The sequence below is a fragment of the Harpia harpyja genome, chromosome 16, assembly GCF_026419915.1.
Source record: "Harpia harpyja isolate bHarHar1 chromosome 16, bHarHar1 primary haplotype, whole genome shotgun sequence".
NCBI classification, from domain to species: domain Eukaryota; kingdom Metazoa; phylum Chordata; class Aves; order Accipitriformes; family Accipitridae; genus Harpia; species Harpia harpyja.
Window position 1 is genome coordinate 2652288 of NC_068955.1, and position 21748 is coordinate 2674035.

General features: G+C 65.4%; 1 protein-coding gene across 1 annotated transcript; it reads left to right on the forward strand.

Annotated features, from left to right (window-relative positions):
* The first annotated feature begins 8 nt into the window (after positions 1-8).
* On the forward strand, positions 9-18956 carry KCNQ4 (potassium voltage-gated channel subfamily Q member 4). The gene is given in 17 exon segments (XM_052811812.1): positions 9-161; positions 163-309; positions 10482-10572; positions 11314-11440; positions 11557-11732; positions 11812-11937; positions 12022-12159; positions 12319-12414; positions 12674-12762; positions 14070-14225; positions 15362-15406; positions 17174-17252; positions 17254-17392; positions 17524-17626; positions 17904-18035; positions 18233-18368; positions 18483-18956. Coding segments are annotated over 17 exon segments (2112 nt in total). The 5' UTR covers positions 9-48; the 3' UTR covers positions 18702-18956.
* Positions 18957-21748: the final 2792 nt, after the last annotated feature.

Genomic DNA, 21748 nt, shown 5'->3' on the forward strand with positions numbered 1-21748 from the left:
GGGGGGGTCCCCGCGGCGGCGGTGGTGCCCTCAGCGGGGCGGTCCGCCATGGCCGGGGCGGCGGCGGGGAGCGGCGGGGAGCGGCGGGGAGCGGCGCTGACGGCGGTGCGTACCGAAGGAGCGGGACCTCCCGGTGGGACCCCCCCCGCCCCGCCGCCGCCGCCTGGGGCTGCTGGTGGGACCGCGACCCGGGACCGTCGCCCGCCCCCCCGCCGGCTCCCCGCGTTGTTGCCGCCGCCGCCTGCAGAACTGGCTCTACAACGTGCTGGAACGGCCCCGCGGGTGGGCTTTCGTCTACCACGTCTTCATGTGAGTACCGGCGTCCCGAGTGGGGGGGGGGACGGTTACCGATGGCAGCATCCCGTCGCCCAAAGGCCGGTTCCGGGGTTCCCGGTGGGACGGGGGGCACCGGGCGGGGGGGGGGGAGAGCGATTTCGGAGTAACGAGGAGCCCCGAGCGAGCCCCGGCACCGGGCACCGGGGGGGGGGGTGTGTGTGTGTGTGTGTCCCGCCCAGCCCCGGGCTCCACCGGAGAAGTTTGGTGGCGGAGGGGGGGGGGGCACGACGCGCCGGTGCCCGCTCCTGCCGCCGCTCCCGGTCCCGGTGCGATGGGAGCTGGGGGAGCTCCGCCACCGGCTGGGCTGGGGGGGGCGCTGAGTCCACCGGCGGCTCCGGTGCGAGGAGGTGAGCGCGTCCCCGGGGGGGGGCACACACTGGGTCTGCGGGGTGGCCCGGGGGCAGTGAGCCCCCTCCTGATGGCACCCCCAGGGAGCCTGGGTCACCGTCCCCCCCCTCGCCGCATGTGGGTCTCGGAGCCCGTGGGGACCCTCAAAGGCAAAAGTCCCCCCGAAGGGGCGACAGGGCAGGTCTGGATGGGACCAGGGAGCCTGTTTGTGTGCCTGTAGCAGTGCTGGGACGTAGCAGCAGTGCCAGCCCAGCATCCCCGGAGCCGTGTCCGCATGGGATGGGAGAAAGCAGGGAATGGGTGTTCTTGTCCCTGGTTAAAGGCCGCAAGCCGGCAGCGGCTGCTGTACCCCGAGAGCTGTGCCCATTCCTGGCTCGCAGCTGCTGTTGATCCCCAGCACTAAAACATCCCTCTCCAGAGACGGAGCCTGGGATGCTCCCAGGAGCAGCTCTGCTCCCTGCCCTGGCTCAACGCGGTTTGCCGGGCAGTGTGGTGCTGCTCCGGCTTTCCTCGCTGGACCGGGGCATCCAGCGGCTTCTACAAAGCAGAATCTTCTCCGAGATAGACGGGCTCAGCTTGGGGCCGAGTAACAAATTCAGCCCCTTGGGGTTGTTTGTTCGCAGGGCTGTGACGGGGCTGCAGAGCTGGGGTGTCTGTAATGCACCCGGAGGCTGTGGGGAGAGGGGGGGGGCTCCGTGCTGGGGGGCTGTTCTGGCTGCCCTGACTCAGGACCCCCACTCTGCTCCGGCTGCGTTGCTGGGACGCTGCCGGGACGCTGCCGGGACACCACTGCTCCCTGCCCGGCCATTGCCATGGGGAAGGGGATGTTTTCCCCCTCTGCCTCACGTGTGCTACATGTGTGCTTGGTGTGTGCCAGGCACGTGCCCCGTGCCCCACAGCCTGGCTGGTCACAGACCCTCTCCGAGAGCATGAGCCGAAAAACTGCCTCTCCCTCGGCTTTCAGGAGCGGTAATGCGGTGCTGAGTCGTTAGCGGGGTGTGCGAGCTGGAGCTCGTTAAGAGACAGGAAAGTGGGTCTTGCCTAAGTTAGCACATTGAGATGGCAGGATGAATTTGTCACTGGATAAGAGGGCACCTGAGCTCCCCGGGGAGCTGGGAGAGGAGCCCGGGGCCCATTTGTAACGCCTGCCGACACCTCCGCAGTGTGCTTCGGCAATAATACCTACGTTGCAAATACTGCCCTCGAAAGTGCTTTTCCTGCAAGGAATTAATAACGATGGCAGCCGAAACCTCCTGCTAGGGGAGGGGGATCAGACTTTTTTGCGTAGGTACTTGCTGGGCTCCAGAAGAGAGATCCCCCTGCTCGTCTGACAGCTGAGACACGTGTGCCCCAGTGTGTTTCACCCGTTCTTCCTCCCGACCTCCGCATGTTTTGCCCCAGAAACAACCGCATCGGACTAAGCGGCTCCCCTTGCAGAGCCCACCAAGCCCCGGGTCCCCCCTCTGCCACCCCGGCTGTGCCTGGCCCCCAGCTCTTGGGAGATGGGCTTTGCCCCATGTGGGAAGATGTGCAGCAGTCGGTAGCGGTAGCAAAACCTCTTTAAGCATTTACTGGGATGGGGAGGGTTTGTGCTCACTTGCTCTCTTAGTTTTACGGCTGAGGTATGCTGCAGGGCAGTCAGTCCTGCCAGGGACCCCCCCCGAAGCCTGTGGGAAGATGCCGCAGTGGGTGCAAGGTGTGGAGGTCTGCTTTGTGAAACCTTTCCTGTAAATGTTGCTCCTTTCTGGCTTCTTCAAAGTTGGCTTTGGTTTGGTTTTTTTTTTTCTCTCCCACAGCAGATGGGAGCTGCTAAGCTGTTGCAGTGCTGCGTATTGAAGTTCTCAGGAATGATTTGTGTGCCTCAGTAGCTGAGGACTGTTTTTTTTTAAAAAGAGGAGGAAGGTGTTACCCCCACTTTGGGGGGGACTGAGGCACGGGGGAGATGAAGCCCACGGCCCAAGGTCACCCAAGGTTGGGGCAGCACTGGTCACAGGACCCGTCCTCTGAGTCACGCCTGTGCGCTGCCTCCCCCCGAGCAGCCTGGCTCCGAGACAGGGCTGAAAACTGCTAAAATGGAAATACTCGCTGAGAAGCGAAGCACTTCCCTCCCCTGAGCAGTTTAGTGTCTGGGAGCACGTAGCAGGACTGAGCTGATACCGTTTATTGGACAAGGTTTAGTCTCTTTCTGTCGGCAAATTGATCCCAAATAGCTTCCCGTCCCCAGCGCCCGCTCTGGGCTGGGCTGGTGCTGCTCCACCTTGCAGGGTGCTTCGGTGGCTGCACCATCTCTGCAGCCCCCGAGCTGTGCCGGGCACCTGCCTGCAGTCCTGTCCGACGGGCTGGGGGGGCTTAGACCCACCGTTGGGCTCTGCTGGGGCTTCGCAGCCCCTCGGAGCCCCCCGGGCTGGGTGCCCCTGCAGGCTGCCATGCTCCAGCGTTTGCAGGAAGGGGATGGTGTGAAAGCGGGCGCCGGTGCAGGTGTAAAGCCGGCGTTGAAGTGTGCGGTGTTGGCTGCACCTCTAAGCCCGTGCTGACCGTGGCAGGGCCGTGGTGGAGGCACGCACTTGGGCTCGGCTGGTTCGCCGGACTTGCAAAGCTGTGTCTTGCCCTCTCGAAATGAGAGTTTCTAGCCCTGGAGCTTACAGAGCAAATCTGGGAGTGCGACCAGAGCTTTAACCTAAAGGCTTTAGAGCCAGAAGGCAAATAAAAACTTCCTTTTCCAATCGCCACCTCTTAAGCAAACGGGAAGGCTGTTCTCATTCCCAGCTCGTGCCTTTAGTTGTGTATGGCTGTCAGTGACTGCCCTGCTCCCGGGCAGAGCTGCTGCGGGCTTCTGCCCTTGGCACGGGCACCGCTGCCAGCCCGGCCTGAGGGCTACGTGTCCTGTCGGCCAGGGGCTGCCCTGCCAAGGGGTCTCCTGCAGCCTAGAGCTGCACCGGCCAGGTTTCCAGTTCAAGCTGTTACTGCTGCCCTTCGCGGCTCGTCCCTGCAGCCGGGCTCGCTGGCACCCTCTCCCCATCTGCCAGCCCCTGCATACGGCCAGTGGCTCTCAGTGCTGCTGCCCCGATGGAAAACGGGGTCTGGGAGCTCGTATCGGTGGTTATGAAACTGCTGGGTGCACCAGAAGCTCAGCTCAGCACTTTTCCATTTCCTAGAGGAACGCTTTCATAAAGAACAGTTTGACCTGGAGCAAATCAGGGAAGACTGAGCCGGCGGCACCGGTAACAACCCGCAACCCCCTGCCTGAAGCACCGTCCCCTGTGCCAGGCCAGCCAGGCACCTCCCCTGCCCGCTGCTCTTGGCAGCACCTCACCTGGGTACTGGTGGGGTGATGGGGTTTTATTTACTTTGTCAAAGTGTCGCGCTGGGGCAAAGAAGGGACAGGAGTGCAGAGCTCGGAGGCAGCCCATCCCTCGGGCATGTAGGGTGGCCGTCCCGTGGCACCCCTGCCCTTGCTGTGTCGGGTCCCCATGTACGTTGCAGGGGGGGCAGAGGGGTGGCAGGTCCCGGCAGAGCCCTGGGAGAATCCTGGCACTGGGTGGGTGATGCCAGGCGTGGGCTCTCCTCGGCTCAGGGCTGGCTGGGAGCCTCGGGGCCGTGGGAAACCCTCGTTGGCTCGGAGCAGCGGGATGCTGGGGGTGCAATGGGTGCAGGGCAGCAGCTGGCGGGTCCCCCTCTGTGCACCGGCCAGCTCCTGGCTGGGGACAAAGCTGCTGACAGCCGGTCTCTCCTGGAGTTTCTCTCGGATCCTGTTATGGGAGAGGGCTGCGGTGGGCAGGATGGGTCTGCCACCCCGGCTGCATCCCAGCCCCGCTGCAGGGCAGGCGGCTCTGCAGGGCAGTGGCATGGTACCGCAGCTCTGCCGTGCTCCCTTATCTCGCCGCATCCCTCCATCACCGCTTGGCAAGTGGGAAAGTGCTTTCCCCACCATGCTGGGGATTGCCGCTGTGGTCGGTGCCGGCAGCAGCTCCAGCCCAGGCCCTTGCCAACCCACCCGAGGCAGTTCGAAGGGCTGGAGCCCCAGTGGGTTTGCAAGAAAATTGCTTCATCCCCTGCTCGCTGCTGGCTCTCCACCGCCTGCTTGGTAAAAACCTCTTCTATTAAGCCCTGGGGTTTTAACTTGCTGTCACTGGCATCCCCCACGGGGGCTGGTGTGGTGGTTTCCTATCCGGCTGCTGCTCTTGTGTGGCCAAAAAAGAAGAAGCTGTGCCCTGCCGCTGCCGGAGCCGTGCCCTTCGAGCAGGGGGCTCTGCTCCCGGGGCCGGCCCCCCTCACCTTGCCTGGGCTTGAAACGGGAGCTGCATTTGGGGGAAATGCCAGCGGGAAGAGGAGCCGGCACAGCAGTTTCCCCAGCCTGATGCGGTGTCACCGGGGCATAAAATTAAGCGACTTTGGTGCAACGTGAAACTGTGCATTGATTTTTCTTTTTTTTTTTTTCCCTTTCCCCTCTTGCTGCTCCCATTAGGACCCCCCAGCCCAGAGTGCAAGGTGCCAGTTTGGGTGCCCGAGGCTGGCCGGCCCCGATGGCGAGGACGACGGGGGGGGAAGCCCCAGTGCTGGGATGCTTGGTCGCCCTGGAGAGGCTTTGGTTATTTGTCCCTCCAAGCAGCCACCCCTGGGGATGAGGGTCAGAGTGGGGCTGGGCGAGTGCCCAGACCTGCCCCCTCTGCCTGTGGCTGCTTCTGCCCTCCGGGCAATGCATTTGGGGTCTCAGCCTGCCTCAACTTCTTGGGGCCACTCGTGTCCCTGTGCCCCAAAGGTCCCCTGTCCCCTGCAGAGTCCCCAGGAGCTGGAGGGTAGGGACGGCCCCGATCCTTCTCCTGGGGTGCAAGGGCATGGGAGCTGCATCTGAAAACACACTGGTTTTCTCCCCCCCCCCCCCCGCCTTAAGCCAGCTCCTTGCCAGATGATTCAAGAGCAAAACTATCTCGGCTGCTCCGTGTGAGCGTCTTGGCACCATCCGCAGGAGCCTTGTGACCGTGCTCCCCGTGGGGACTGCGGGGCCGGGGTGCTGGGGGGCGGTGGGTGGCGTGGGGATACAGCCATGCAGTGCAAGGGTGATGGATGATGCCGTCTGCAGGCTTTGGCTCCCGCTCACCGAAGCACCAAGGTGTTGGGGCCATCGGCTCCCGTGCGCTGTGGGGTGTTATCTAGAGTTGCCGCCGTGGGTGCTGCCGGGTCCCTGCCGTGGGTGCCACGGGGCTGCAGAAGGAGGTGTGCAGCCTGCAGGCAGGCTCCTCGTCCCAGCCCTGCTTCTAGCCTGTGTCAGGGCGCTGGAAACACCCCATCCTGCCTTACCCCCCCGGTACCCCCTGGTCTGGGGGTGAGGAGGACTCTCGGAGCAGCACCTTTCCTCTCCCTGCGCTGATAACCAGGTCGGGGCTGGGCTCGGAGCGTGTCCTGGGGTTTGCGCGGCTGGCGGGCTCCTGGCTCCAGCTCCGGTTTCCCTGACCGTGGGGAAACACTGGGTGCTTTTCTGCTTCTCTTCTCTGTGGCACGGTGTGGGATGGACCCTGCCATGGTTACGGGTGCAAACAGGCCCACTACACCCCGGTTATTTATATCGCCCGGAGCAGACAGGCCGCCTGCTCCACCTCTCCTAAAGGGCTGCTGGAGCGAGGGACGGGGGATTTAGAAGACATGCTATTTATACAGCTGCGAACGGTGCTCGGGGAGCTGAACCTCGCGGGCTGGGGAGGTTGGAGAGCAAAGCACCGTCCCCATCCCTGTCCCCGTCCCCACCGGAGCTGGGCTTAGGCAGTTTTGGTCCAAACAGCCATTTCCCACGGTGGCACAGCTGGGGGGTACAGCCTGGCTGGGCACCCGGCGCTGCTGCCCAGCACTGTGATGGGGCCAGGCTTGGCCCGGGAAGGGAGCCGTGCCGCTCGGCAGAGGCTGTTTGCTCGCTCGTCCCCTGGCTGAGCTGTTTATCCTACGGCGCGTGGTATTTTCTTTCCGCTGAGTTATCGCTGGGCTGTCAGCACGAGCCTCCCTGATGCTGCCTGCGCCCCTGGCTCGGGGCTTCTTCGCGGGGGGGAGAGCGAAGTGGGGTCCGGGCCAGACCCGCCAGGGCACGGGGGTGCCCACCATTACCCCCCCTTCCCAGCCTGGACACCGGCTGCTTGTTGGTGATGTGCCATCCTGCTGCACAGGCTCTGAGCATCACAATCCCATCAGCGTCGGCTGCACCGGGGTGCCGCGGCACAGCTTTGCCCAGGCTATACCGGGGTGCAGCCCGTTTGCCCAGGGGTGTTCGGGTGGGCACTGGGTGCCGGCTGGTGCCCCCTTGCCCGGCACTGCTCCTCGCCGGCCGGGGTTGACCTGGCCCTGCTTCCCCTGAGCTCAGCACCTTTCCCGGCTCACCTGTTCCTCCGCCGGCACCGCGTTGCCAATGCGGGCAAGAGCATATGGCAAAGTCCGCTGTAATGAAGATTAATGTGAGGAGATTCGCCTTCTCCAACCCGGGCACCCCGCCGGGTTTTAATTATTATTTTGGGGAGGAGTGTTCCTGCGGACAGGCTTTGCTCCTGCAGGGGTGAGAGGAGCTGGAGGGGTCCCGTCCCCGTGCCCAGGCTACCGCCGGCGTGTCCCCTCCCGCACGGGGACGTGTGCCAGCGGGGAGGTGTGAGGGCGGCAGTGGGAGCGGGGGCTGCCGGCTGGTGGGGGCTGGCGATGCAAAGTTTATTGAGGAAAGCTGATGCACCGGCTCAGCAACAACAGCATCTGCTCCCTCCGTCCCCCGGGACCCTGGCGCAGGGGAGCGGGGGGGACAGTGAGACTCCTGCCGGGTCCTGCCCCATCGTCTCTGCCCCATCCCTGCTTTCCCTGGCAGCGCTCCTATTTTTTTTTTTTTTATTTTATTTTTTTTTTTGGCCCTGCTTGGTGAGTGAGAAGAGCAGCGTATTCGGGAGGGGGAGCGTGCCGGTGGGGAGCCTGGCACTGCCAGCACCACTCAGGGTTTGATGGAGAGGTCGGTCGAGCCCTCGGTGCAGGGTAGAGCTGCTGAGAGCAGCACTTCTGCCCCGGAGGGCTGCCCGCTCCGAGGGGGGACTGGGGGGGGACGACGGCTGGTTCCTGGCTCACCGAGCTGCCTTCAGGCATCTGACCCTTCCCCTAAGCCGCTTAGGCCCTGCCAGCAGCCGGGACGGGGCGTTTGCCCAGGCTTTACAAGTTAATTCCTAGCAGGTGATGTGTTCCCAGAAAGTTTCTTTCCCAGCCGGCCCCGTGGGGCCTCGCATGCCTGTATCCTTCACCAAATCCTGTGGGATACCGGGGCGGCCGGGCGGGAGGCATCCCCACCCCAAGGATGCAGGTTTCCATCACGGCTTCTGTGGCACGGCTTTACCAACCGGTCCGGTTGCTCGCGGTGCTGCTGTGGGGACAGGTGACAAGTGGGGCTCCGGCTCGGTGCCAAAACACCGTGACTCGCCGCTCGGGCCACCCGCAGCACGTCCCCACGGGAGCAGCGTGTGCCCAGGCACCGGAGACCCCCCGCTTCCCCGCTCCCCGGCCAGGGTGAGAGGCACAAATCTTTGCAGGCTGGGAGATTTCTGCCTTCTCTTCTGCTTTGTGCTTCGCTGCCCATGTAATTGCCTGCTAAATCCTGATTGTATAATCTTTATTGCTGATGATGCACAAAGCAGAAAGGCTCTGCCCGGGGCTGCTCAGCCAGGTCTTGTTTTGCTCCTCACACCAAGGGCTGTGGCCGGGACGGCGGTGACCTCCTCGGTGCTCCCTGCCCGCGGCTCCGCTGCCCTCTGTGCCGGCGCGGGCAGGACGGGGGTACCGGCGTGCCCGGCTGTGCCGTTGGCTGCCGGAGGAATTAACGGCAGAACCGCTGTGCCGGAGGAAAGGGGCTCGATTAATAATTCAGAGGGAGAAGGAACTGGCTCCAGCCTTCTGCCTTGCAGATGGGGAGTGCCTGGGAGAGGAGCATCGTCCTCCGCAGCGAGGGCAGGGCACTGTCGAACCTGCGACACCCCCGGCCCCTTCACTGCTGTAGCTGGGACGTGGTGTGTCGCTCCTGCTCTCCCTTCTCCATGCTCTGGATCCAGCCCTTCTCCCGTTCCCTGGGGCTTCTCCGCTGTCGGTCCCATCTCCAGTTTCCCCTCATGGCGGTTTCGGGGAAGGGGCCTGCCTGTCCCCCTTTATGCTGGATTTTGAGCTGGGTACTCCCCGCCTTGCCCCACTGTGGGCATGGGGCGCTCAGCAGCCCCCTCATGCCCTGCCCGGGTTTGCAGACCCCCCCAGCCTTACACGGCACAAACTGTGGGTTCGGTGGGTGGGTGCGTGTGTGTCCCGGCACTGGGGGGGCCCTCGGCTCTCCTCACCCCCAGTGCTTAGTGTCTGCGCCGGGTCCCCTTGGCCAGGGTGGGAGCATCGTCCCCTCTCCCCCGCGTCACCCGGTGCCTCCCCGCCGGCCCTGGGGCAGATGTGGGGGTCAGCTCTGCTTTCACCCCTCGGCCACCCCGGGCAGCCGGTTTGGCTCTAAAACCCTGTGTCAGCAACAAGAAGAGATGGGAAAGAGCTCCTGAGTGGGTGTCGGGCAGCATCTCCCCGAGCCGAGCCCCCCGCAGTCTTTGGAGCACCATTGATGGGTCCCGTGGGCACTGCTCAACCAGCGGAGATGGTGCCGGGGGGGGCGAGATGGGTGCCCACCAGCTCAGGGACAGGGTGCCACGGCCACCTTGCTTGCACTGCTGGCCTCAGCCTGGCCGCTCCGGTGCTGCCGGCGGTGCTTCCCCGCGGCACGGTGGGGCCGCGGTGCCCAGTGGGGCCGTGGGTGCCCGGAGCCCCCCGTGCCGTTACGGAGCCGGCTCTGGTGGAGCAGTGGCCCTTTGCACGCCGTCACGTGGGCCGGTGGCACAAGCCCTCCGCTTTCCATTTTTAGAATCGCTGGATCAGGGGAAAAAATGTATTTTTGGAGTTTGATTTGCTTCAGCTTCAGAGTCTATTTTTTTTTTTTTCCCCTCCTTATTTTAAATGGGCCAAAGCCCCTCATGTCTTAACCCAGCTCTCGGGGACAGCTAGCCCCAGAGCAGCTCCCTGTTAACTCTTCTCCCAGGTCGGCTGTTCCCAGGCAGCCCCCGTGTCCCCAGCAAGTCCCCACGGTGGCAGCGATGCTGGGGACAGTCAGGAGAAGCTCTGGTCCCCCTTCTGCAGCAGCAGCACGCTGCCACGGTTTGGGACACCCCCCATCTCCCTCCCTGCTTTTAATTAGCAGTTGTTTTGCCTGGACAGAGGCTGCTGGGCTGTGCCGGAGCCTGGCACTGAGCCCCATGTCTGCCGGAGCCTGGTCCTCCTCCTCGGTGCCTGTAGGGCAGCCCGGGGACGTGCTGTGCCACCAGCCCGGGCTGGGACACAGGTGCCATGCGGGACTGGTCCCCATCACAGGGGGGACCAGTGGGAGCGATGTTCCCTCTGGGCACTGGTCTTGGGGGCGGCCAAGGCTGGGCAGAGAGCTCGTCCCGGCCGTGCCGGAGGGATGCCCAGGGAATGGTGGGATCCTGCCGTGGGCTTGCTGCCCTGGTCCCAGGGAGGTGCTGCCTGTGCTGGGCATCCCAGTGCCACGGACAGGCTTTAGGCACAGCCCTGCCTCTGCACCCACGGGCAGCTGCTGCTCGTGGCCTCCCAAATTGCTCCATGCCACCATCTAGGGGTAAACCGTGTCCATGGTGGCTCAGCCACGGCCGTGGAAGTCTGGGCTGGGGGGGTCAGGCTGTGAGCAATGGCCAGCACTGCAGACTGGGCTCCCCCCGGCCGGCCCCGATGCCCGCGCTGACACGCTCTCGTTCCAGATTCCTCCTCGTCTTCAGCTGCCTGGTGCTGTCGGTCTTCTCCACCATCCAGGAGCACCAGAAATTGGCCAACCAGTGCCTCTTCATCCTGGTAAGTGGGGAGCGGAGCTGTGCGCGGACTCCCTGTCCCCACGTTACACCCCGAGAGACTTGGCCGAGAACATGGACAAAACCCCTCTGACCCCTTCCCCAGCCCAAATGTCACTATTGATCCTTGGTGTTAATCACGGCAGCCTCTCCAGCACATCGGGGAGAAGCTGCAGGGTGGCCTCGCTGCTGGGCGGCTCGGGGTGGCCCATCACTGCAGCCGGACCTCCGCGGTGCGGAGAGGCATAAACCGCTGGAAAAGGCAGGGCAGGAGGGGCTAAAAAAGGCAACTTTCCCCCAAACTGTCAGAAACAGCTGACGCTGGAGTTCTTCCGAGTGATGGAGACTAAATTGGGAAGGTCCTTGTGACTTTCCCGCGAGTAAGCAGAACGGGGGCTTGTTTGTGCGAGAGGTAGGAGGACAATGCTGACGGCGGAGGAAAAGGACCCAGCTCGGTGTGAGCTTGGCACAGGTAGGGGAGCCGGGCTGCTCAAACAGGCTCGACGGCCACGGCTCCTGTCTCGCTGCCCCGATTCCCCCGGGATGGCTCCAGCCGTGGCTGTGTCAGGGGGGTGGCCTTGGGGGGGGACACACCATGCTCCCCCCCGCACCGTCCCGTCCTCAGCACCAGCATTTCATTTTGCCCCCTCCAAAGCCGCCCACCCAGCTGAATCCCCCACGCCGTCCTGCCCCTGCCCTCCCCGCCTCACCCTCCTGCCTCCCCCCTCCTCTACCCCCCCGGCAGGAGTTCGTCATGATCGTGGTGTTCGGCATGGAGTACATCATCCGCGTCTGGGCGGCCGGCTGCTGCTGCCGCTACCGAGGCTGGAGGGGACGCTTCCGATTTGCCAGGAAACCCTTCTGCGTTATAGGTACCGGGGCGGGGGGGGCTTTGGGGGGAGCACAGGGATTTGGGGACTTGCGGTGTCACCCACGCAAGAAAAGCGTTTGAGAAAAGCCCGCGCCCCTGACCCTCGCCGTCCCTTAGATTTCATCGTCTTCATCGCCTCCGTGGCCGTCATCGCCGCCGGCACCCAGGGCAACATCTTCGCCACCTCGGCGCTGCGCAGCATGCGCTTCCTGCAGATCCTGCGCATGGTGCGCATGGACCGTCGCGGCGGCACCTGGAAGCTGCTGGGCTCCGTCGTCTACGCCCACAGCAAGGTAGAGGAATGCGGGGGTCCCCGGCATGGCCCCCCACACCCCTTCCCGAGCCCCTCTCACCCCTCCCCTGCCCCGGCAGGAGCTCATCACCGCCTGGTACATCGGATTCCTGGTGCTCATCTTCGCCTCCTTCCTCGTCTACCTGGCTGAGAAGGATGCCAATGCCCAATTCACCACTTACGCCGACTCCCTGTGGTGGGGCACGGTAAGCTTGGCCACCGGCGGTCCCCCAGCCCCGGGAGGGGATGAGGAGGGTGGGACGGGGCCGCGGCGAGGGAGCTCCCTCCAGGCTTCCCCCTGCTCTGCCCCCGGGCAGGTCACCCTCACCACCATCGGCTACGGGGACAAGACGCCGCAGACGTGGCTGGGACGGATGCTGGCGGCCGGCTTCGCCCTGCTCGGCATCTCCTTCTTCGCGCTGCCTGCCGTGAGTAGGACGGGGGAGAGGGTCCCTGCGCCTCCTGCCCTGTAGAAATCGGGGAGAAAGGGGCCAAATCCACCCCTGCGGTGGGAGGGTCCCCGTCTCTCCTGGCTGGCGGCGGTGGCGTGGTCGGCACCCACGGACCCCGTCCCCTCCCGTCCCCAGGGGATCCTGGGCTCCGGCTTCGCCCTCAAAGTGCAGGAGCAGCATCGGCAGAAGCACTTTGAGAAGAGGCGGACTCCGGCGGCAAACCTGATCCAGGTAGCGCGGTGCTGGCATGTCCTGCCCCATCCTTTCCCGGGGATGCTCCACCGTCCCCCGCTCCGTCTGCTCTGCCTGTCCCTGCCCGCTGCAGGCAGGACCCGAATGCCTGACCCCACATCTGGCAGCTGGCTCCTTTGGGCCGGACTCTGCCCGTGGTGGCCAAGGGGGATGGAGAGGGCTGGCGCGGGGGGGGGATCTCGCCTCCTGCCCCCGCAGGGGCTGATCCCGATGCCCGTGGGCTCTCGCTCCCGTGCAGGCTGCCTGGCGCCTGTACTCGACGGACATCAGCCGGGCGTACCTGACGGCCACATGGTGTTACTACGACAGCCTCCTGCCCTCCTTCAGGTAAGCAGGGTGCGGGCGAGGGCGGCGGGGCTCCCGGGGGGTCCCTGGGGGGTCCCCAGGCTGATGAGCAACGTGAGCAGCCCCTGCCACGGAGGGGCCATGCGGACCCGCTGAGGGCTCGGTGGGGCTGAGCAGCACGGACACCTTGCCCAGCCCTGGGACACCGGAGCCCCAGCACAGCACCTGCCAAAACGTCCAACACCCTCCTCCATCCTCATCATCCTCACAGCGCCCGGCACCCATCCCACCCCGTCCTCTCTCGCCCCATCCATAGCCATCTTCCAGCACCGCCACGGGGAAGAGGATGGTGCCGCCGGCCACGGGGACCTCGTGGCTGTGGCGACGGAGCTGCAGCCGGCCAGGAGCCGGCTCCAAGTGTGGTGGCAGAGCAGATGGACCTGGGGGGGTCCAGCGGGGAGCCCTGTAGGGCTCTCCCCTCCTGTGGCCCCTGGGATGTTGCCACCACGGGTGGATCGAAGACTCTCCGAAGCTTTTCTGGACTCCCTGTGCATTCCCATCACACCGAGCGCAACCGGGGTCTGCCGTGCGGTCCCCGTGCCCGAGCCCTGCCCCAGGCTGGCAGTGCCCTCCCGCCTGCCTGTGCGTCCTGCCCCTGCTCCGGCCATGTGTTCCTTTGCAGTGACAAATTCATTGTTCTGTTTCACTCTTTATTTTTTCAAAGACAGAGCTCTTAACAGCCGTGGCAGCGAGTCCCTCTTGTCCCTGACCGAGGAGATCCGGCTTCCCATGCATCGCTGCCAAGCGTGGTACCGGGCTCTCCTGGCGTGGGCATCACGGGGGGCTCCGCCAGCCCCTCCTGCTGTGCCGGGAGCCATTTCTCCTGCAGCGGGGATAGGGCCAGGCTCGATCCCTGCTGGGTCTGAGCTTTCCCCTCCTGGCTGCTCCAGCAATGCCCAGACCCCCAGATCAGATGGTGGCAGGTCTCCCTGTCCCCCACCCCATGGCGAGGGTGGTCGTCCTGCCTGGCCCCTGCCTGACCCATCCCTCTCAGCACGGGTCCAGCCCCTCTGCCAGTGGCCAGTCTCTGTGGGACCCTTTCCCAGCACCCCCCTCCCCAGCACCATCACCCCCAGGTGCCAGCAGCGCCCGCTGCTGCCTCAACCTGCTGCCCGAGCTGTTAAGAAACTGTCTTTTGAAAGAAAGTGCTGGTTTTTGCTTCTTGTTTTGTTCTGGTTTTGCTTTGGTTTGCACAGAGGAGGACCCGGCTCTGCTCAGCCTTGGTTTGCTCATCTCATTTGCTTTGGAAAGTTTAATTTCTCCATGTTTTTATTTAACCCCAACCTCAGAGAGCTGGTCCTAATGTTTGAGCATTTGCACCGAGTCCGCAACGGAGGATTTAGGAATTCAGAGGTGAAAAAATTGCCTGACGGAGCCCCACCGCCTTATCACTCCTTCACCCCTGGCCAGAAAAGCATCAGCCCTGCCGCTTGTTCAGGGGAAAGGTAGGAGGGTGCAGCCCCACGGCCCCGCGTTCTCCCTCCTCTCTGCCCTCTCTCCTCTGCTCGTCTGTGTCCGCCTGCGATGCCACCGCGGTGCCTGTCACCGCCAGACCGGACCCCAGAGGAGCAGCCCCCGCTCCCACTCCCCACCCAGTGCCGTGCTGGGGCATCCCTCCAGCTCTGCCGCTGGCTGCCGGCATTGCTCCCGGCTCGCAGCTCCGGAGGGGGCACATTTGGTCCCCGCGAACAGACTCTGGGGTCTTGTACCCGTCGTGAAGCCTCTTGCAACGTTCAGCTCCTTTTTCGTGTGGCCACGGCACCGGGACCTCGCACAGGGTAACCAAGCGTGGCTGAAAATGGCCCTGCAAAGGCAGCGCTGCAAGCCCGTCGGGGCTGGAGCTGTGTGGCCCTGCTGCAGAGCCAGGCAAGGAGCAAAAACCAGTTCCTGCAGTCCAAGACGGGCTTCCCATGCCCACAGCAGTGGGGAGCAGCGATGTCGAGCTGCCCCAGTGCTGACGAGAAGAGACAAGAGGGTTCAGGGCTGCCACGCTGCTGGCAGCAGCTGCTTTGCACCATGTCCCCGGTCTCCTCTGGCCGAAGAGCATCCTGGAGACCCCGGCGTGCCACCACGGCTGCTGGTCTCCCACCCAGGACATCGGCACGGCGTGGGGCCCTGGGCCAACGTCAGGGTTAGGTGGGGAGAGGGAGCGCTGCTGCTCCGTGGCATCGTGCCTCAGTTTCCCCCGTGATGCTGGAGACGGGGCTGTGGGAGGTCTGGCGTGGCGTGGGGATGTGCCGAGCCGTGGGGCTGCGGCTGCCCTGCTGCAGGCGTGGGGCCGAGGGGGACCTGCTCCCCCTGCCATCCCCGAGGTGAGTATGGGCTTGGGGGGGCTTCTCCCTGCAGCAGCACCGGCCTGGGCTCGGTTTCCCAGTGAACAGCCGGGAGCTGGCAGGGGAGGGACTGCAACCCCCCCGGCCATCCCACCCAGGGGGGCCTGAGCCTTCCTCCATCTCCTCCACGAGCATCACCTCTCGTAACATCTCATCTTCTCTCTCTCCTCCCCTCTCCTGCTCACCCTCCTCCTCTCCATCCCTCCAACCTACCCCCAAACCTTCTGTGCCCCCCATTCACCCCCAAGCTGGAAGGAGGAGGACGTGCAGCCCCACAAGTGCTTACGCCTCAGGTAACGTTCGCCCCAGCAGTGGCCGCAGCAAGCGGGCAGGGGCCGGGGGTCCGCAGAGCCGCAGCGGCGTTTGCAGGGTCACCACCGTTCAGCTGCTCGGCACCACGTGCCGTCACCAAATCGCTTTTTGGCAGAGCTCCGCCGCTGAGAAACTGGACTTTCCTCCGCGGGGCGGGCGTTAGTGTTTATGCAGGACCTACACAAACAACTCCACTCGTGCTTCTTGCCTCCACAGCAGAAGGGGGTACCGTGGCCAGGTCCGGTGCAGCGGGAGATGCTCGCCGGCGGCAGGCGGGGACCCTGCGCCCACGCACTGGGGTGCTGGCATGCCTGGGGGGGTCGGGGACGCGGTGACCCGGGATGCTCCGCTCCTTCCCGGACACGGGCTAACTCTCGTTTTCTCCTGTGTCTCTGCCCTGACCCTCCAGCCCGATCTTTAGTGGTAAGAGGAGGCTCTTGCGGACGTGGGGCACGTGGAGACGGAGGTACTGCGTCCCGGCTGCCTGCGCTGGGCGGCTGCGCAGGGCTGGGGGAGCACTGGGTGTGCATGGTGCTCTGTACTGGGCTGCCTGCTGACTGCGGGGCAGAGGAGGGTAGAGGCTGAAGGGTCATCCTTCTGCAGGGCAAGGGGGTCTGTGCATGGCCTGGGCTGAGCTGGCTGTCCCCGCCGGCTCCCACAGCTTGCCCTGCCTCGGTTTCCCCTTCCGTGCAGCACGGATGAGCCTGGTCTGTTGGCCGTGCTGGGCTTGCCGAGTCCAACAACAGCAAACTGAGGCACTTGGATAAACGCTATCCCACGTCTGTCCTGCAGCCTGGTCCCCCGGGGGACAGCCCTACCCGTCCTCCGGCACTGCCCTGCCTGCCCGGGACCAGTTTGCCCACAACCTGCATGGGGAGAGGCTGGGAGCCCAGTGCCCTGCCTGTACCCCTGCCTTGCCCTGGGACTCCTGGCCCAGGAAATCCAGGAGGCTCCCCAAACAAATGCCGGGGTTTTGTGGAGCCTGTTGTGCAGCAGGCCTGGGGTTTGCTCCGCATCCTCCGCGGCTTCGGCTTCCTCCGCTGTGCAGAGCTGTGCGTCTGTTTGGCCTCCTTGCATGTCCCGAGGTGTGCTTGTGGTCCCACATCACACAAAAGGCAGCACCAGATGGTATTTTTGTGGAGGTCCTACATAAACGATGCCTGTTGTCCCCTCACCACCAACCCAGCGGAGCAGCTGGTTTCAGGAGCAGAGCTGGCGTTAGGGCAGGAGGGGGCTGCTCCGCTTGCCCACCAGAGCAGAGCCTGAATTAGGTGGTGCAGCCTGGAGGAGGAGGAGGATGAAGGGGCCCGGCTGGGTGCCCCAGGACGCCCCATGCCAGCGGGAATGGGGCAGGAGCAGGGCTGCTCCTTGCGGGACTGGGGCCGATTGCTCTGCCGGCGGCTCTGCTGGGTGTCCTACCCACCGCCGTACCTGTCTCTCTGTGCTCTCCCTGTCTGTCTCTCTCCTCCTTTCTCTTCTCTTGGGGAAAAAAACGGTGTTTAAAGGAGTAACCCCAGAGCTGCTCCTGCACGGGCATGCGGGTACCGCCTGCTCCTGGCCTGCCTCGCACGCGGGCTCGTGCCCGTCGCGTGCCGGGGGCTCTCCGTGAGCTCGGCACAGCCACCCCCATCCTCACCCCCACCGCGGTGGGCACCGTGTGTGCCCGCAGCAGGGATCCGCTCCTCTCCCCGTCCCCATCCCCGTCCCCCGGTCACCCCTGACGCTGCCCACCCCGCTCTCCCACGCAGCAACAAGATGGGCATCAAGGACCGCATCCGGCTGAGCAGCTCGCAGCGGCAGGGCAGCCGGGGCAGGCAGCACCTGGGACCCCCCCCTGCACCGCTCCCCCAGCACCGAGGACATCCCCGAGGCTTCCAGCCCCACCAAGGTGCAGAAGAGCTGGAGTTTTAATGACCGGACCCGCTTCCGTGCATCCCTGAGGCTCAAGCCGCGGACCCCAGTCGAGGGTAAAAGTCCTGGGGAGTGGTGGGGTGTGGGTCTGGCTGTGGGGTCATGCTGGGGGGGCTGCAGGTGTTTTGGGGGGGCACAGAGGGACAGCCCTTAGTGTCTGCCACCCACCCACTCTTGGCACTCACAGCCGACTGCCCGCCGGAGGACAGCAGCGAGGAGAAGAGCTCCCACTGTGACCTGACCTTCGAGGACATCATGCCAGCAGTGAAGACCCTCATCCGGGCTGTCAGGTGAGACCGTCCCCTCCCGCGTCCCCCAGCGTACGTGCTGCCATCCCTAGCTCCTCCACAGCTCTCGGCCCTCGGGGATGAGCGGACGTGTCCAGAGAGCCCCGGTCCAGCCCATGGCCGTGGCCAAGGAGCAGGGACGGCTCCTGGCTCAGACTCCCATGGGGACAGTGATCGGGACCTCGGTGCTTTGCATATGCCCCCCGTTCCCCCAGCGTGGAGCCTGCGGGCACCCCTGGTCCTCCTCCGTGCCCTGCAGCCAGCCCGGGTGTCCCTGCAGGATCCTGAAGTTCCTGGTGGCCAAGAGGAAGTTCAAGGAGACCTTGCGTCCCTACGACGTCAAGGACGTCATCGAGCAGTACTCGGCCGGCCACCTGGACATGCTGGGCAGGATCAAGAGCCTGCAGATGCGGTGAGCTGCTCTGAAGGCGGCGGGGGGGGCTCTGGGCTCCCCTGGGTCTCCCACCACTAGCCATGCCAGCTGGGAGGGGTGCTGGCCCATCACGATGGGTGGGACATGTTCCCAGAGCCGCGTCCCGATCCGTTGTGGTCTCACATGCCCTCTGGTCCGCTGGGAGTGATGGGCTGTGTCCCTTCCCTCCCTGTCAGCGTGGACCAGATCGTGGGCAGGGGGGCCCTCGCTGCGGACAAGAAGATGCGGGAGAAGGGGGAGAAGCCGGCGCTGGAGACGGAGCTGGTGGACGAGCTCAGCATGATGGGGCGAGTGGTCAAAGTGGAGAGGCAGGTCAGGAGGGGACGGCCGCCGGGGAGCACGTCACTGTCCCTTCGGTGCGAAGTGGGACCCCCCGGGTCCCCTCCCTGCGGGGAGGGACCCGCTCAGCCCTGCCCACCCTTGCAGGTGCAGTCCATTGAGCAGAAGCTGGACCTGCTGCTCGGTCTCTACTCCCAGTGCCTCCGCAAGGGTTCCATAAACTCCTTCAACCTGGCCGCCGTGCAGGTGCCCCCCTGCGAGCCCGACATCACCTCCGACTACCACAGCCCTGTGGACCACGAGGACATCTCGGTCTCTGCCCAGACCCTGAACATCTCCAGGTCGGCCAGCGCCAACATGGACTGAGCGGGGAGGCAGTGGGACGGATCCCACCGGCGTGCAGCCGGTGGGATGGGATGCCGGGATGTAGGAACAGCGTGGCATCGCCCGGCCCCGTCTAGCCACGTCCCTGGCCATGTTACTTGAACCAAGTCGTCCTTTGCGGGGACACGGCTGCAGCGGGGTGGCCGCTCTGGGGATGGGGTGGGAGCCCGTGACACTGCAGCATGGCCAGACCACGCTCCTGGGATGCTCCTGCCCTTCCCGGGGGGGTGAGATCCCCCCCCCAGCCATGGTGGGGATGCTCCAGACTGGCCCCATCCCCTGGGGTTTGGGTCGTACCCCCCAGCCCTCAGGACACGTCCAGCTCCCCAGTGGGGTCCTGCCTGGTCCCCCAGAGCCGAGCCGGGACCACCGCCAGCTATGCAAGGCTTCATCTCCCTTCCGCTGCCAGTGCCAAGCAGGGGCGTTGGGGCACAACTCAGCGTGGTTTTACCTGTGTCGCTCTGGGTCAGGGCAGCGGCAGGGGCCCCCCCCGAGGCCGCTGAGCGGGGGTCTGTCCCCCCCTCACTCTCCTCTGCCTGGGTTGTTTCCCTGCTCGCAGGGCTGCAGCGCTGCAGCTGCGGCTGCACCTCTAGAAGCACAGCAGAGCCTTCTGCCTGCCCGTGCATGCTCCCAGGGCAATATATATATAGAAGATATATATATATTTATGCAATAATGTCTTAATATGCAACACCCCCGGGAAGAGCAACCCGTGGGGACATAGGCAATAAGCAAACCCCCCCTACCAGCACACAGGGCTAGATCCTGCTGCCCGTGGGGGGCCCGCTTGGGTGCCCTGGGGGCTTGGGGCTGGGTGACAAACCTCCACCCGAGGGTGGCCCTGGGGCCACGGGGCTGGGCAGGGCTTGTGGAGGAGGGAGGGATGCAGGCAGAGGTGATGGGGACAGTGGTCCCCAAGGAGCATCCCTCCCTCTCATGTGCCAGAACCTGCTCTTGCTTAGAGGATTCCTTCTTGCTTAGAGGTCCTGCGGTGCTCAGTTTGTCCCTCCCCATGTCCCCATCCCCTCTGTGGTCCGGGGAGCACGGGCTGGACCTGGGGGGTGACTGCCCGGTGGGGACAGAGCGGCGTTGGCCGTGCCTCCCCACATGCCACTCGCGGCAGAGCCACAGCAGCTCCCTCGCTGCCCCACTCCCCCCAGGAAACCCTGGGGCCGGTTTCCAGTCCCGCACCGCTGGGCTGAGCCAGGCTGGAAGCGATCGTGGTAGTGCCAAAGTTTGCCAAGCTGGGGCTGGTGTCTGCTCCTGCGTGGCCGGGGATCCCGGGGGAGGTCTTGATGGGCTTCGGACCGTGGGATTTGCACACCCCCCCTTCCCAAGCCCCCCTGTGCCACCGCTCCTGGCAGCAGGGACCCCTGACCCTGCTCGTTTTTCTTGCCTCGTTAGTGCATGTGGCCAGCACGGGCCGTGCCAGAGCCGCTTGCAGCCCCCCCCCCCCGCTCCTGCACCACCCTGGCCCCCTCGCCCCGGGGGTGCCCGTCCCCCCGGCTGGGCCGTGGGGGCAGCGGGGGCACGAGGGGACGGCCGGGTGCCGTGGGTGGGCAGGCGGGTGGGTCGCTGCGTGGGTGCCCGGCCACGGGGCGAGGGTGCATGCGACAGCTTTGCCCGCAGCCGCACGCAGGAACTAACTCGTAGGACCCCCCCCCCCCCCGCCGTCTCCCCGGGGCTGGCTGGTCCCCGCAGACCTCCCCAGCCAGAAGTAGTTACCTCACTTGATTAACTTATTAACTTATTTGTTTCATTAAAATTTGGAGTAGAGGCTGCCTGCCTGCCTGCTGTCTCTCTCCCGGCTCTCCCGAGAGGTGGCACTCCAGCCCTGCCGGCCGGAGGACCCAGGCGTCCGGCCAGAGGACGCAGGAGTCCGGCCACCTCCCTGTGTCCCCCCCCCTGCCCCAACCCGGGCTCCCCTTGAGCCGCCGCAGCCCCCCAAAATGGGAGCGGGACCCCACCTGCGCCTCAAATCGCCTTCCCCGGCTACGTGGCGTCGTGTGCCCGGTGGCTGCGGGCCTGATGCCGCTGCAGAGGGGCCCGTCGTGCCCTGCATTTTGAGCCTGGCGGGGAGGGTCACTGCCCCGGGAAGGGCCATGCCCCGTCTGCCTCTTTAGAAGTGTCACGGCGTGTCCCCGAACGGGGATGACGCTGCGATGGCCCCAGGGCCATCCCAGGGGAGGCGAAGGTGCGAGCCCCCTTCCCCAGGAGACCACAACCCCTCAAGGGACGGCAAAGCCTTCGCCCCATCCCTGGGTGCTGGCACTCCGCGGGGACAACGCGTCCCCCAGCCCGCAAATGCCGGGGGGCCGGGGGTGGCCCCTTTCCGCACCGCCCTGCCCCGGTGCTGGCTGGGGAGGAAGCCGGGGCTCGCCGCTGGTCGGTCCCTGCCTTTCCTGGCTGCCTCTTGCCAACAATCCCGCTCCTGGCTCGTCCCGGAGCGCTGAGCCAGCACCTCCTCGTCCCGGCCGCACCGGCCCCACTGCCCCCAGAGCTGCCCCAGCCTGCTGGGACGGAGCTCTCGGGGTGACTCCGGTCCCCCCGGCCCCACCGAGCACTTGGCGTGCGGGGTGCCATCCCTGGGGTCCCTCGGCCACCCCCGGTGCTGCGGACGTGCGGCTCTGGGACTGCTTTGAAGCAGAGGCTTTGAAGGGGGAGCCAGGACACGGCAGCACCCGGAAAGCCCCGCATGAGCGAACCGTGCCGTCGCGGCACCACACCGGCCTCTGCCCGGCTCCCGCCGGCCGGCCGGCTGGGGTGGCTTTCGAGGGATGTATCTTCGCAACAGCGGGGTCTTCACCCTGCCACGGGGTCGTGCATCGCCGGGGCTGCTGACCCCGCACCCCACGGGGATGGCGGCGCGGTGCAATGCGCGCAGCTCGGCAGAGCCCGTAGGCGTGCCTGCTGCTCCGTGGGGCATCCACGTGGGGACAACCCACGTGGGTCTGGGCTCGTCCTGCAACTCTGTGCAGTGGGGCATGGGTGCTGCGACCTGCTCCCTCCCCCAGAGCAGACGCAGGCGG